The 16,167-nt window shown below is 48.5% G+C and overlaps 1 protein-coding gene across 5 annotated transcripts in view; it reads left to right on the top strand.

Moving 5' to 3' along the window:
- Positions 1-16,167, top strand: part of FBF1 (Fas binding factor 1) — a 29,842-nt gene that overhangs the window by 4,149 nt on the left and 9,526 nt on the right. Inside the window, exons 4-21 of one of the 5 annotated variants that reach the window (XM_019542603.1) lie at positions 857-898; positions 1,455-1,545; positions 2,127-2,187; positions 3,168-3,218; positions 3,885-4,023; positions 4,525-4,605; positions 6,441-6,560; positions 7,209-7,365; positions 8,237-8,370; positions 8,975-9,077; positions 9,188-9,628; positions 10,512-10,589; positions 10,954-11,030; positions 12,140-12,198; positions 13,094-13,141; positions 13,232-13,387; positions 15,009-15,109; positions 15,730-15,936. In XM_019542603.1, coding sequence (XP_019398148.1) covers positions 857-898; positions 1,455-1,545; positions 2,127-2,187; positions 3,168-3,218; positions 3,885-4,023; positions 4,525-4,605; positions 6,441-6,560; positions 7,209-7,365; positions 8,237-8,370; positions 8,975-9,077; positions 9,188-9,628; positions 10,512-10,589; positions 10,954-11,030; positions 12,140-12,198; positions 13,094-13,141; positions 13,232-13,387; positions 15,009-15,109; positions 15,730-15,936 — 2,146 coding nt within the window. Of the gene's footprint in view, positions 1-856; positions 899-1,454; positions 1,546-2,126; positions 2,188-3,167; positions 3,219-3,884; positions 4,024-4,524; positions 4,606-6,440; positions 6,561-7,208; positions 7,366-8,236; positions 8,371-8,974; positions 9,078-9,187; positions 9,629-10,511; positions 10,590-10,953; positions 11,049-12,139; positions 12,199-13,093; positions 13,142-13,231; positions 13,388-15,008; positions 15,110-15,729; positions 15,937-16,167 lie in introns of all 5 variants that reach the window. The other 4 variants (XM_019542601.1, XM_019542600.1, XM_019542605.1 and 1 more) reach the window with 4 other exon arrangements.

Here is a 16,167-nt window from a genome sequence, read left to right as displayed (position 1 = left end):
CCCCGCCCGGGCCAGCTACGGCCTTTTAAGAAAAAAACCCAAACAAACCAAGAGAAGTCCCAGCACTCACCACTACTGCAGTGCCCTCGGGGCTTCAGGGGCTTGTGCAGAACCCCCCAGGTGGCACAGGGCAGTGTGGGGGGCCAGTGGGGATTGCCCTGCCCGCCCACCAGCAGGAGCAGTGAGTCCAGGGGGGGTTTCGGTTTATTTGTTTTTTTCTTAAAAGGCCAGAGCTGGCCTGGGTGGGGCACCTATGTGGGGGCTGAGGGAGCGAGCAGTGGGGCAGAGGGCTCATGCAGAGTCCCCCACACAGTGGGGGGCAGTGGGGATTGCCCCCCGCCGAGCAGCATCTGCTGGGTCAGGGTTTTTTTTTAACAAGTGCTGGGAGCTGGGGTAGCCATTGCCAGGCTGGGAGAGGGGCGGAGGATGAGCCTGGCTGATTCGAAGATTTGGCAGCAGCCAGTTCTCTGAAGAAGATTTGGCCAGATTGAATTGGGACAGTGGTTTGAATCACCAGATCAAATTACTGTCCTCCAATTCATCCAGATTCGAAGCAAATACTAGCCACTTTCACAGGCCTAATATCCCATACAAGAAAAGCAGTTATCCCTAGAAACTAGGAAAACCGCCTTGGTGGTCATGGTTGGAGAAAATCTTGCTCCCAGTGACATCAGTGGAAGTTATTGTTTGGGTGGCCATGGGAACTTACACTCAAATTTGATGCTTACACTCAAATTTTTGTCCCTGGGTCTGGAGGTTTTAAACATCCAAGCCATCTCAATATACAGAAAACAACTTTTCTAGCTCTTGTGTCACCAGTTTTTTTGATGCAGTGGCCTTGCTCTGTTTTCTCTAGGTTCCATCAATGATATGCTCGGTGACCTTCTTGGAGACGATGGTAAACGCATCTTCCTTGACATTGAGAAGGAAACTGTTTATACTGTAGTCTTTCCATGTGTTCGGGGAACTAGTGAAGGATGCTGGCTCTCTAAACAGAACAAAGCTCTCATCTTATCCAGAGAGCAGCTATACTGTTGATTACTCCTACAGCCAAATTTTCCCTGCCATACTGTCTCTGCCCTGGCCTATAGGCATCCCCTTTAGGGCTGGAAGGACAGCTTACTTTCCATGCAGCCTGTTCAATCTCTAGAGGGTATGAGACAAACTTCTAGAGAGCGCATTAGTGGAAGAAATAGAAAAGGGGCAATAGGCATGCAGGAAAAGGAACAAAAGAAATAACGAAGACCAACTCTGCAGTGTCTGATTGAGCGGTTACAGTGTGGCTGTCCTGACATGAAGTATCAGCATTTTATTTTCTGTAACACAGAATCCCAGATGCACACAGCAGTAGGACATACTTAAGAAGGGAATGTGACCCCAAAGTTATTTGGGAACCACTGGTCCTGGATAAGCTTTCAGCCAAACATTCCAAACTGCCTGTGTCTTGTTTCCAGATGAAATCCCTGTTAGATCTAACAGACCTTCCCAGCCTTCTGGGACCAGTGGAGGGAGACCTAGGGGACCCAGCTCCAGGACCAGCAACAAGTGAGTACATCTGAATTGTGCCATTAAATAGGTGATTCAAGAAAGAGGCCTTGTTCCCTGCTGGTCTCTCTGCACCCTGTAAGATGTACAGTCATTTCCCAAGCCTCACTTCCTAGTACTCGTAATTTAGGTTCTGAATTTACAATTATCACCATGGGAGAATGTTTTTTTAAGGATCAACAAGGGCATTAGGCCCTCTTCCCTGTGCATTTCAGTAGGCATTGGGCAGCTCTCTGCCTTCACACTTTCGGAAATCTCATTCTGAATATTGTTTAGTTACAAATGATGAGCCATGCTGTGATCTTGATTAACCCCTTGTCTGTTGATGTAATAAGACTCCTGTAATGGGTTAGGCAGGAAACACTAGAACAATACATAGAAAAAGCAGCCATCCAAATACTAGCTTGTCTGAATAAATCCTTCATTGTAGGGGCCTCTTCCAGTCCTGTCCTACTTTAAATGTCAGATGTGCTTCACACACCACAGATGACTTCTGCAGCAACCTCGATCTTGACTTCCTGTGTTAGGATTAGTGACGTGCAAGAAGAGAAGTGCCTAATCCTCCTGCTTGTCCCTTGCAGATCCCTTTTTGAGGATGATTTTTTCAGCAAGCTGGCTGCTGAGGAAGGTGCAGCTACAGAGGTGAGTGTCCTTTAGGAGAGAGAGTCCTCATGGTCTCTAGATTTCTAGTGTATGTAAGGCAGAAGGTTGGAGGACAGGCCACGTAGCAAACACACAGAGCTAGAGTCATGCATGGTATAATTCCATTGGAGGCAACAGCAGCACACCAGAGATGAATCTGACTGTAGAAATCTCACTGACTGAAGAGCTTTTTCACATGTCCCTCTAATTGTTCTAAAACAGGAATGACGTAGGTTGATGATGAGAAAATGAGAAGTAAAAACCTTAAATGAGGCTGAATGCTACCAGGGTGACTTGCATGACAATATAGTTTAGTCTGATATAATGTCCTTCAGACGAAGAATCTCCAAACACTTTATAGTGAGAGTAAATAAGCAAAAGTGATAGTGGTGTTTCCATGAATTACAGGCAGAGTTCATCAAGGAAATTTCCCCAGATCAAGAGTTCCCCTGTAACTGTTTCATTCTCTCAAAGAATTGAAAAATACCCAAGCTTCATGAAAGCATTTGACAAACAGTAGTTAACAAGGATAATGCTCCCAGTAGCGAGGCACATCTTATTATTCCTGAGTTATGAGTTGCAAACATTTAAAAGTCCTGAGTGCTGATGTGAATTGTCCAGGATCACAGTGAATCAGCAGCAGAACTGGAATTCTTAGCTTCTGTGTTGCTGGTCTAACATCTGTAGGTGCATCATCTTCTCTGTTACCACATCAGACAGACTCCCTGGCACTTTGTTTTAATGTGGACCGGACATGGGTTATCTGATTCATTTGTTCATTTTCAGCCTAGACAACAGCTAGCTACGAAATAGCAGGTGTAGAATAATAGGTGCCTAAAAAGGATGGAGTTTTCTGTATCAAGTGAAAATATTTAAGCAAAAAATAAAACATTCCTTTGTCTTCTGGGCTTGTTGGAATCTCTTCTAGTGCCATATGCTTCTGAAAATGCCCATGTTCTCTCTCCCTATCTGGTATGCAGGGATCTGATGTTTCGGATGCAGATCCACAAGCTCTTCTAGAATCCCTGAAGGTAACTGAGTAAAATATTGATAATCTCAGAGCTTTGTTGAGGTGAAACTAACCCCTGACTTCTCTCCAAGTCTGTATTTCTGATTCTCCTAACTGTGGTTTAACTGGCAGCCAGTCTTCCCAGATCTTTTCTTCACAGGCAACACTGTTGTATCTTTGGTTGCATCTTAGTTCTAAGGACTGACATGTGACAAAAATGAAAGGCTTGCAGCATCAATCTTTGCTTCCCATCCGTGTCCAGTTAAAAACCTCGTGGCTGGACGTCACTGAAAACTGGGGAGACCAGCATGTTTGCTGAAGCTGACATGAAGAAGCTTTTTTGTGGCATGACGCTTACCTCTCTCTGGGGCCACCCCAGTGAGGTAATGTTGGTATCAAGCATGCTACCATTGCTTCTCTGGTTAGGAGCAGAACTAGAGCCAGACTGGGAAATAGGCCTGAAGTGAAGATCCACTTACCACCTTCTGGGTGAATCCTCCCCAGGCAGAGAGCAGGACCTTGAGGTCTCCACCCCTGGGCAGCATATAAAAAATGTATTACACACCACAGACTTGGTTTTACTTGACCTGTGTTAATGACCATGCAAAACTGCATATGTGCTCTACTGGCTGAGCTCCAGAGCCCTGGCTCAGCTCCTTGTGGTCCTGAATGTTCTGCTTATCTCCAGGATATGGACAACATGGAAGCTGATCTCTTAGGCATAAAAAAGCCTGGTTCTGGGCCTGGCAGGACAACTGCAAAGAGTCCTGAGAAGACGGAGTCATCAAGAAACCGAGTAAAACCAGCAGGGAAACTAACTGAAAAGGGTAAGTGGGGACACCTATGAGTTTTCTTTCTGTACAGCTCGACTGATTTCCGATTGACTTGGCTTGAAGCTGTTGTGCACTGGAGCTTTGAACATGGAGTATCCTCAGTGGCATGGATGGTCCCATGTAGAAAGATGATTTTGGCTACGTAGAAGCAGGGCCTCCAATATGGTCAGTGGATCACACTTAGGGACATTGCTAGTCCATGACCAAGGCTCTTGAATGTAGGGATCCTCACCCTCTAGAAACTCAGTTCTCTTGAATCTGCCCTTTGTATTCAGTAGCACAAAGTGGTCCAATAAGAGTACCCCTTGACATTTTGCCCAGCTAAGAGTTATGCCCAGATCTCACCTAATTCTCTGTTTTAGAGGACTGTAGCTGTCTTCCTCTTAACACACAGGCACTGCCTCACCAGTCTGCATATCCATTTATATAGCTTAATGTCTGCCTGTATGTGAAACCCCATTTCTGACTGTGTCAATGCCCTCCCTTTTGTGGCAGAGTTGGCAACTAGGATTGAAAAGAAAGTTCTTACCACTCCCCCAACCATCCGGCAGCAATATAAGAAGTTTTCCTTTGAAAGTAAGATCTTGCTGTAGCCCCAAGTGGACAGGTACAGCTATGCTCTCTCTATGCTTACTGTTTAACACCCTGATTTAAGGGGAAGTGTGTAGAGAGTCATCCCCTTTAGTGATAGGGTTGCTGGAGGAGTGGATGGGTAATAGGAATCAGAGAGGTCATCAGCTCAAATCTGAGCCAGGTCAAAGTACCATGAAGGTACCTATGTGATGGGAGTTGCTGGTCTTCTTCAGCAGTTTCTAATATGTCCATACGTAAATGTTTTCATCAGGATAGTGACAAAGAGGTCTAGCTTTAAGTAGGCTAGAAGCCCTGAGCTCCCTTTTGTTCCAGGGAGGCTCTCCAGGTCAGATGTCGAAGCCACAGGGCAGCTAAGACTCCTCTGTTATCCCTACTGTCATTATAGAGCCGACTTCAGCTTCCAGGCGCCATTTGCCAGCACCAAATTCACTTGAATTAAGTCCTGTGTTATACATTGCCCAAGTGCTTCCAAATTATATCAGCGAGCATAAGGTAGGAGAGAGTGTACCAACTGGTCATGGAAATGCCAAAGAAACATTCCAGAGAGTAAGTGGTGGTATGTGTGTATGTGTGAGGATCTCTTTTAGTTCATTTCTCTGTCCCTTCCCTTCTATTTACACAGCAGAGGATGAGTCTAGAAAGCAACCAAGTAAAGGAATAAGTAAATAATTAGAAAACCCAGGTTTAAAAATAGCCTGCCTTGGTGCTATCTTTTTGTGCAATTTCTGTGGGTACTGTTTGGGTTTATGTTCCCTCAGACCTTTTTTAATTGATAGTTTCTCTCAGATCTTTGCAGGGATATGTTTTAGAAGGATAGTTCCTTACAAGCATTAATCTCTAATTTCCCATCATCCCTGCAGAGGAGGGAGGGAGGGAAAGTTTATATCTGCTTTACACCTAACAAGAATGAGTCACAGCAGCCAGAGGTCACAGATGTGGGAATGGGATCCAGGTCTCCCAACATCCCAGTTCTTTACTGTAACCAGAACACTATGCTCCCTGTTACAAAGCCTGCTGAAAAGGGTAGAAAGACTCTTAAGTAGCTTCAGCAGGCTTTGGATTAGGTCAACAGGTGGCCGTGTACGGGGATGAGGGGTGAGGTCAGGACGCCATGGGAAGGGTGAGGCCACTACTGCTAGCCTCAGCCCACCCCTCCCCACTTCCATCACCGCCTGCAGGACTGATGCAGGCTGACACAGTGGGGGGTCTGGCGAGCGGCAGGCATGCCGCAGTGGCAGTGGTGAGGGAAGTGGGCATGGGCAGACATGGCGGTGCTGGTGGGGGGAGAAAAGGAGTGGGCCTGGGTCCAACGCGGAAAGGGGAAGGAGGTGCGAGCCTGGCCCAGCATGGTAGCGGCAATCCACTCCTCCCCCACCCCTGTGTTGGCCCCGAGCCTGCTTCTGCCCTCCCCCTGATGCTGCAGCCCCTGAGCAGGCCCAGACCCCAAGCAGCAGGAGGGAAGCGGGGAGAGGGCCCAGATGGGGGGGCCACAGGGCTCCATCTCTGCCTGCTTCACCCCTTCCCCATCATTCTTGATGGGCAATTGGCTAGTGTATGTATATAATAATATATCTACATTATAATATAAACATGGGGGCCAGACTTGCTCCCAGCAAATAGTGCTGTTGACTCCAGCAGAAGCAAGATCTAATTCAGGGGCAGGCAATTATTTTGGGCAGAGGGCCACTTACTGAGTTTTTTTAAGCCATCAAGGGGCTGCATGACAGGCAGCAAGGGCCTGATAAATATTAATTTTTTAATGACAAATGACTCTTGTCTTTTTTTCCCTTCTTCTTTCTGTTTGGGATAATTCATAGATTTAGATGATCCTTTGGCAGGGCTTTTGTCAGATGAAGAGGAAGAAGCTGCCAAGAAACTTCCTCCATCAGGCCCCAAAACTAGCCCTGAAAGAAACACTGGGTCAGCGAAAGAGAGAGGTAATTAGAAATACTGGAAATACACCCTGTCCCTTGAATTAGGTCTGAGTTGCTTGGTCGGATCAAAATTGGTCTTTCATCTCCTAGGACCTGGGTCCAAATTCTGACATTATTCTAGCCCCAGATGGGTACTTTTTCACATTAGCAAGTTGGGGCACATTTGGTATCTTTGTGGTGATTCAGGATTGGCAGAGTTAGGAGCCCTTGTGCCTAGGGCCACAGGTCAAGTTTGTGTTTTAGCTGGTAGAGCTGTGTGTCAGAGGAGAACATCCAGGATTCCTATAGCAGGAAATGCTGCCAATTGTGTACCTTGGTGGAGGGTGCCAGTCCCAGGAAGTACTACAGTTCAAGAGTGAAAAGCTCTGGCAAGCTGGGGCTTCTGGGATATCTGGAGGTCTACAGATTGGGAGTTGAGAGGCTGTTAAAAATGTCTCACCAGGCTCTCCAGAAGACAGATAATCCAAATAAATAAAAGCATGGACCTCCTGCTTTGTCCCTTCCCTTTGATTTGTGTTTCTGGCCCCAGAAAAATCATTTCTGCATAAACATGTAGAAGACCCCACCAGACTGTGCCTAGTGCCCTGTGGAAGATAAACTCATACTGGAATCATGACTGTCACTGCTACAGCAGCTCTTAATTCTGTTTAACAGAGACATCACTCTCTTCGATGCCTTGCCACACAACGGCCCCCATGCCGAAGAAGGAAGAGCTGATGTTTGAAGATGATGCTGATGACCTCATGAGTGCCCTGGGGTTTGGCAAGAGTCTAAAGGGAGATCTGAAGCAGGAGAGGAAGGGAGAAGAGTAAGGCCCTTCTTTCTGTACACAAGGCTATAGATAGAAATGAAGCATTGAAACACTCCTGTGAGAGTTAGGCTTGGTTCCAGTCATGAAGTGCAATGCTGGAAAGACTCTGTTATATTACCTCACATCTAAGTGGGTGCAGAGGCATGAACCCCTGCTAGTGCTCTTGATGTTTCATTGGAGTTGTCTCTAAGTCAGGGGGAAAGGAAGAAATGGGGTAAAAGATGACAAAATACTAGAGTTCAGTTCACTGTCAGAGCAGCAGGATTGATTTATTAAATAGCAGTATTCCCATTTGTCATTGTCATTACTAATTCTTTGTACAGGGCCACGTTGTGCTAGGTTCCTTACAAAACAGATTAAAAAGGTAACCTGGCCAAGATATTTGAGGTTGTCTGCTCCTCTCAGTTACAGTTCTGGGCTGACTGCAGAGTTGGTTGGGTTTTTTTTAAACCATATGGGCAGAAATTTGAGGGAAGATCCTCTTCCACCTATTAGCCTCCTAAATATAATCCTTTCCCACCGTGCTCAAGTCTCTGAGTGGTCACTTATGCAGAAGCTGGGTTAGACCTTGCTGCTTTGGTGACCAGAAGGCACCTTACAGAAGCATGTAAAGTTGCTGGCTTCTCAGGGACTCCAGGAGGGTGGAATAGACTCTCACATAGGAACCCATGTCCAATTAAACACCTTGCAGGTGGAATTGTGTCTGGCCCTTAGGGTTTTGAGAAAAATAAAGCAACAGCAGAAGCTTAGCTTCTGCAGAAAATGTCAATGTCCCGCTAGCTCCTTGATGCATCCTAACTCACAAGATAGTGTTTTGGCCCTTTGCACCCCCTGCCATAGAACTGTGTAACTCTTTGTGCTCTGGCAGAGAAGAGGTCCGCCCTGCCCGCTCCAAGCTGGATGAGTTGTTGGGACGAGGGACTTCAGCCAAACTCCTAGAGCGACCAGCCACAGGGGAACCGAAGCAGTTCAAACTGGATAAGAAATACCAGAAGCAGCCGGGTGAGAAAGATTTACTCTGGGAACTACAGCAGTGTCATGAGGGCTATAATTGTATGTGTAGTATTTTTATAATGGTGATATAATATTTATAATAGTATTTTTACAATGGTAAAAGTCAACATCTCAAATTATACCACTATGAATGTCCTTCTGCAATTATAGCTTATTTCACTCAGAAAATTAGTATACCAGTAAAAGCACTTTTTCTTTCCTAGGCTAAGCCGTGGCTGTGCTAGGAGGGCTTGCCATCCTTGTTGCTCAGCCTGAGTTTGACTTAAGCCTTTAGATGGGCACGTGTTGGCATGGCCAGTAGTATTCTGTGCCAACTGTGGTTAAGGTGGGTATCCTGTTTGGGGGAAGGGGCAGAGTTCCCCCTGTTTGGGGGAAGGGGCCTGATAGTCTCCAATTGGTGCCCATGCATAGCTGTTCCAGTTACAGCCCTACCTCAAAGCTTTCCTAGTGGGGATAAGACCTGAGGAAATACTAGCAAGGCTCCAAACAGGAGAAAGAACACACGAGTATGATTGTGAGTGTTGTGTGCTTGTGTGTGTATGCAGCCTACTTACCCCTAGAGACTGATGTTCAAACACCTGTCTATAAACAGATAAGGAAGACATTTGGGGAGACGAGGATTTCACCTTTGGTGCCTACCAACCCACCCTGGCCTCCACCCCAGAAGGCCGCCAGTCAAGACGTCAGTCTGTCAGGTATCATTTCCCTAGAGAAATACCCATGTCTGATGCCTTAGACATGCTCCTCCGACAACAGGAAGCTGGATCTGAAACCCTCTCTCAGGTGTGCATGTGGATGTTTTCAGGTTTTCGTCAGAGAATATCAGTGAACTGAAAACTGATCAAAGGTCGAAACCAGCTACTCCACCTACCAGGAGCCCCCTGCGAAGCAGCAAAAATGGGGCTGATTGGCTGGGGCTGAAAGATGAGGACTTCATTGATTTGGACCCTCTGTGTCCAACTAAGGACTCAGCCAAAGGTATTTCCACAGCAGCCCCCTTGAATGTGCCATCAAGCCCCTCAGCTGCCAAGCAACCCAGCCCTGCCAGCCAACCCCCATCTGGGACAAAGCCGGCCGCAGAGGAAGCAGCAGCTAAACCTGCTCCAACAGAGGAGGAAGATAACTGGCTGAGTAACGCCCTGTCTCGGAAGAAAGCCCAGGTGCAGGGGAAGGTTAACGAGGAAAGTGCTGGGCCCTCAGGCCCTGTGGTGCGGGACAAAGATGCAGATCCCACCTCTCACCCCAGGTAAAGAATCTGCTTCCCTCACCCCCCTGGGCATTTCAGAGCTCCCATTGACTTCAACAGGGGCTTCTCAGTTATATAAGCAAAATTGATCCAGCCTTGTTCAATGAGCTGAGGTGCGAGTTATAGCAAAATACCTTAGTCGGTTCCTTGACAAAACTCTTTCCAAATATAAGCTATGGGCAGATTTCTCTTCAGGCGTAACAACAGACGAGCCAGCAGGCTAGAAGTGAAGCATCTTCTTCGTATGCCGTCATGGTTTCCTCTAGAGTGCCTTTGCTCCCTCTGTGCATCTGAATGGTTTGAAGAGAGTGACTTCTGATCACTTCCATAACTGGGCTGCCAGGACTGGGATAAAGAGTTTGTTTTCAAATAAAGGAAATCACCTTTATTCTCTGGTCCCAGACAGATGCATCCATATTCCAGGATCATTTACATTGATATATAAACCAATGTAAATTCTGCTGAGATCAAGAAGGGCCCAATATGCAGCTATCCCAAGGTAGCTCATAGTAATAGGCAGCTATTACTCCATGCAGCAAAGGAGCAGATAGTAGCCTGTTAGCTTTTAGCAAGGCTACCCAAGGTTGGACACACAAAGACAAAACCTAAACCAGTGTAACTTAGGCCTCTGGTGTTTTAACCCTAATTTTTCCCAGGGGGATAATTCTCTTCTGGATTGGGTGAAGGTACCCCAGTTACGGGTTTTCCTTGTCTGTCTACTTCCTTGTTTTATACTAGTGATATTACATTTGTCCATGTCCTCTATCACCAAGGTAAGAGAATATCTTTGCAACTAGCAATGAGAGATTAGACCCCCCCCAGTAGTGTTTTCCATTAGTATTAAGATTTTGTGTTTTCCCACTGAAGAGTTGTTTGTTTTCAGCCAACCAGATGCCTCAGGAAAAGGACCCCAGCACCCTGATGCATCAGAGGACAAGCCTACCAGGGTGGAAGAGCCTGAGTATGTCTCCTTCCTGCTTCTGATCTCCATTCTCCGTAGAAACCACTGAAGTGAATGGCAATGCCTAGTGTCAAACACAAGCATGTAAAGCTGTGGTCTTCATAAACAGTGAAATGGGGTGCAGGAGCTTTAAGGAAAAGCACCTCTGACAGCTCTATTTCTGACCTCTGCCCCTTTACACTGTTGTGTTCAGGAATGGACAGGCCTGGTGTTGTGACATGTCACTGGGGCTTAAACTTAGAGAAACACAAAGTCCCTCAGGCTAACCAAAAAATGCCCCTTTAATTTCTCTCTGTTCCCCATGCATCCTGCTCGGGCTGTGATGCCGCACCCAGTCACTCATCTATCTCCATCCATCCCACAGCTATCCCATTCCACGGCTGACCGCTCCAAAACATGATTTGTCTCTTGCATCTGAGTCCAGGAGAGTGGCATCCTCAGGTGATACCAGCAGTGCTGGTATGTTTTGTCTCCCAAATCAGCGCAACTATTAGGCAGTGGTTCCCACCCCATTTGGGGTCGCAACAATAAAAAATGGGGTTGCAGAGACGCTCGACAGTGTTGACCAACTATGATGAACATCACAGAAAAAAGGAGGAAACAGCAGTTTCCCCTTGCAGGCTGGCTGAGACCCAGCCTGGAAGGGGTTGCTTGGGGCTGGAGGAAGTGGAAAGAGGGTGATCAGGCAGGGGGTGCTACTTGCATGTGCACACATGCACTTGGCAGCCAGGCAGCATGGAGTGCAGCTCCCTCCAGATAGGTCTGTGGTGGGGGAAGGCAGATTGAGGCCCCCCACACAATGAAGGAGGGAGGGGTGGGGTTGGGGGCACTGACCAGCCAGGCCAGTGCATGGGTCCCAGGGCCAGGGTGGGAATGTGGGACCCAGCTTTGGGAACAGGATGGAGCCACAGGCAGCTCATCCAGGAGGAATCGGGGGGCTGGCTCCCTGCTGCTGCATGCACACCCTGGAAGAGAGCCATGGGAGGTGGGGGGGCATGTGCCCCCAAGATTTATGCACTGGGCAGGGGTGGATGCAGGTTGCCTGCTGCAAGCTCAGGGCTCCCCACCCTACTGCCTTCATGCCCACTGGGCTGTTAAGGCCCCTGGGGGGTGGGTAGCAGGGTAGGGAGCCCTGAGGCAGCCATAGCAGGCAGCCTGCATCCTGCCCACCTCCGCAGGCTTTGCTCCAGCCTTGCTGCCCACAGGGGGAGGGAGGGTTGATATTGTCTGCATCATTTTGGGGTTGCAAAAATTTCTAGTGTTTAAATGGGGTCATGCTGAGGAAGAGGTTGGGAAATGCTGCACTTGGACCAAAAAAACCTGGTTTCTCACTGGTCATGCAGACTGTGGGGACAGGAGTGACTTGGCTTCTTTGGCTGGAGCTTATATGATGGTAGCCTGGTCCTCCCAAGACTGAAGCAGGGTATAATCAGAGCTAGGAGAGCCCAATTTCTCTTGGGTCAAACAAGAAGCCCTGTGTCACTGTCCTTGCACACGGAGTGACCTGCTTTCATTGCCACATCTGAACTTCACCTGTGTTGAACTTTCAGGCCCTGTTGCTGCCTCCCAAGGACATCAGGAGAGTCTTGGCCCTTCCATGCTGACCCAGGTAGGAGTATAGCTCTACAGCAGTGAAAACACATGTCTTAAGCACATGTGCCCTTGGCTGGACAGCCATGGGGCAGGGGCTAAAGCACACAAGCTGAAATGGGAGTCAGCATCTTGAGTTATGTTCCCTGTTGCCTCACTGATTTGTTAAGTGACTCAAGGCCCAGTCACTTGCATGCACAGTGCATCAGTTTCCTTATTGTTAGAAGGGAGGAAGACATTCTTTTTTTCTCAAGAAGCTTGTGGGCTTTTAATTACCTTAATCAAGCTAATTTCTTCTCTGGTCTAATCCCACTGCCTAACTGGATGCAATCAATATTTTTTACATCTTTGAGATATTTTGAGTCCTGCCTGAAAAATCTCAGCAATATAAATATACAAATATTATATTTTTTCATGAATAATGAGACATCAATCCTAGTTAAAAGCAGTTTGATAGTCTAGTTTCTCACCATTTTAGATGTTTTGCATAAGAGAGTTCTTAGCAATTTCAGGGAAAAATTATCCATGTTTTTAAATACGAGTGTGTTCAGCAAGCCTTGCTTGGTTTTCATCATCAAGGCTTCCCTGCATCTTGTGCTGTGGTGTGCCTGCTGTGTTAGGGAATAAGGCTTATCATTCCCAAGTGCCTCTGCAGCAATGAGACAGGACAGAACAGCCCACCTTGCCTGTATGGGTGTAGGTGGGGAGTCGTCCTGTCTTCTGAGGCAGGGCCTTTGGAACTGCTTTCTTGGAAGAGAGCATCCAGCTGGGCAGTAGGATTAGATCAGAGAAGGCAGCCCTAGAATGGGGGAGCCAGAATTTTAATGGCTGCCATCCAGGTATTGTTCCCAGAGCTGAGATGTTCCCTCACAGAAGAAGTACATGAGCTTTTCTTCCTATGGTTATTGTTGCAGGTTGTCGCATCTGGGGCTTCTCTCCAGCAGGCTGTACTGCAGCAGCAGGTGAGGACAGCATACAGTTCCTCCAGGTGAGGATCTCCTGAGGCAGAGCCATTCTAAGAGGGTTCAGTCTCATTTCCGTTGCCCTTGCAGCTCACGCAATCCGAGCCTCTGGCCCTGAGCTTGCTGAACACTGGGGACTACGAGAAGAGGCTGGTGGCTCTGCAGGCACAGTTGCGGGAGAGCGTGGCAGGGTACCAAGCAGAGCTGCTCAGCACCCAGACTCACCTGGCACAGCTGGAGAGCCAGGTGAGAGGCATATGGCTTGCCACAGAGAAGGCTGAGGCAGGAATGGTTCTCTTCATACCACACCGACTTCCACAGAAGGGCTGGGCTGGGTATCAGCAAAAGGCAAGATTTTGCTCCCAAGTAGAAGTCATAGAAAGATGTGGTTCATTCCTGTCTGGGGGGGTCACACAGAGGTGACAAGTCCATTGAGGGCAGCAGGGAGTGGGCCTGGCCTCCTTAATAGATACCCACCCTCAGACTTTCAACTCAACTCCTGCTTTCCTGGCACCTGCCTCCCAACCTGTCTCTATCCCAGGAGTGATCCAGGCAGTGATTTGCATTTGGGCAGGGGTGGGTGATTATTTTGGCTGAAGGGCTGCTTAACGAGTTTTAGTGAGCTGTCAAGGGTCACAAGAGTGGTCTCATCCCTTGACAAGTGTCCTACCCCCTGGTCGCCATTTTGGGACTGCAAGTCCTGTCCCTAACCCCTGACCTTTGCCACCAAAAGTCCCTCCCTTTGTCTCCAGAAGTACCCCTTTTCAGAAGGGGGTTTTCCATCTTGGTACTGGTAAAAAACCCAAAATTATTTACTAAAAATCAAACATCCACAATAACATTTTTAAATTCTATTTTAAAAAAGATTTTGTCCTGATTTGTATGCATTTGTGCTGAGTATATAGAGGTGATTGCATAAGAGCTCAAAATGAAATCTTATTCTTATGTATTGGCAGGGTATGAGTGTGCGTGTGGGTGGGTATGGGGTTTGTGGGGAGCCATGGGGTGTGTGGAGGGGGAGGGTATCTGGGGGTTTGTGTGTGGGTGTGGTGGGGTGTGTGGGTAGCAGTGACCGGGGCTCGCCCCAGAGGCACAAGGGTGTTGGCAGGGGAGGGGTGTTGTGGGGGAGAATGTAAGATGTTGTGGTGTTTGTGAGGTATGTGATTGTGTGTGGGGGAGGGTGTGGTTGTGGGGAAGGATTTGAGGGTATAGTGGGGTGGGCATGGGAGCCCCCCTGTGCACGTGCCCCCCCTGAGCCTGTCAGCACCCCGCCTGCAACACCCTGGAGTCCACACACCCTGTGGAGCCTCCCCACCAACACCAACAGTGCACAGCCCCAGCGTGCCCCATGCCTGCTCTCTACCTCCCCACCATGGCACGTCCTGGCTACAGACATGCAGCGACGCTGAGGCAGCTTCACAGTGAACTGCCTTTCTAGGCACCCCGGGCAGCAACAGCTCCTTCCATCTGCCGTCAGCAGTGCCCCCAGCCTCACAGTACCAGCAGAGACCTGTACTGTGCCACCCGGCTGTGGCTCATCCTGCTGCCCCCTGGGCATGAAGAGATACAGCAGGGCTGGGGGCAGTGGTAGCAACAACCAAAAGAAGCCACTGCTGCCTGGGCTGCCTCAAAGGGCAGTCCTGCCACAGAGCTGCCCCAGCCCTGCTGTGTGCCTAGGGGGCGGCATAATGTTCCACGGCGGGGCAGCACCTGGGTCAGGCAGGACCATGGGACCCACTGTAGGCTGGACAAAGCCCCTCCGTGGGCTGAATCCAGACCGCAAGCCATATTTTGCCCACCTGTGTCTTAAGGGGATATGACTGCAGGAAAAAGAAGTTTTCCTATGTGTATGCCTGATCTTTTTCAGGTGCGAAAACTGGAACTGGAGAGGACTCAGCAGAAGTTGCTCCTGGAGAGTCTGCAGCAGCGACACCAAGAAGACTTGGAGCTCATTGAGAACGCGCATAGGTATCACAGTTGTCCACCTACCTTCATTAGTCCACATAGGTCTTCCCACAGTATCCCCGTGTGCCCAGTCCCCAGTTCCCTGCTCTGTGCACAGCACCTGGCCTGATTCTGTAGCTGAAGCATTGACCAGTAAGTGGGCATTCAAAATGCTACCTCCAGACTCTCCATTGACTCTCTGAGTTACTTTGAGCAAGTCATGTAACCTCTGCCACTGTTGGCCCATCTTGTGATGGGAATCACAACACTGACCTCCTATGGAAGGGGCATCATGAAGTTAATAGCAGTGCTGTTGCTTGCTGTCCCTAGCTCTGCCACCAACCAGTGGATGCCTTGGATCATCACTCACTAAATTTCCCTGTGCCTCAGTTTTCCCACACTGTAAAATGAAGCTAATGGTACTAGTCTTCTTTGTAAAGCACTTAGATATTAACAGAGGTTAAACCCTTGGCAAGAGCTGGGTGATGCCATTAAATCAGCAGCCAGATTCCTAAACTGGCATTCACATTTGAGTTCTGCATTTAAAAGCAGATCCTTAAGCCAGGCTTTTCAAGCCCTAAGCATCTACTAGTGCCCATGCACCTTGGGAACAACTTCCACAGCCCACGGGGGTTTCCTTTCAGGAGTCGTGTGAAGATGGTGGAAGACTCCTACCGTCAGCGCGAGGAGAGGCTGCGGCAGGAGAACGAGCAGCTAGCAGCACGACTCCTGTCCCAGTGCCAGAATGCAGAGCAGGCCAAAGCTGAGCTCCTGGCCCAGCATCAGCGCCGACTGGCAGAGCTAGAGCAGGAGAAGGTGCAAGAGGTGGAGAGGCTGCGGGAGTTGCAACGGTAAGGGAGGTTGTGGAAGGGACAGGCAGCCATCCTGGAAGAGAGGGGCAGGGCCTGACCTTCACATCCCCCAGGGGTCAACACTCTTGGAAATGGATTGAAAAAATGGTGGAGCTGACAAGGAAGTGGGTTCAACTGGGGCCAAGAAATATTAAGCTAATTTGATGGTATAAATAACAGCATCAGCCGTGCTGCACAGGGCCCTAGCACTTGTTCCCCATATAATGGGTT

The sequence above is a fragment of the Crocodylus porosus genome, unplaced genomic scaffold (genome assembly GCF_001723895.1).
Source record: "Crocodylus porosus isolate Cpor-Errol unplaced genomic scaffold, CroPor_comp1, whole genome shotgun sequence".
Taxonomy (NCBI): Eukaryota; Metazoa; Chordata; order Crocodylia; family Crocodylidae; genus Crocodylus; species Crocodylus porosus.
The sequence above is the reverse complement of the archived record's forward strand: the minus strand, read 5'-3'. Positions and strand labels throughout refer to the sequence as shown.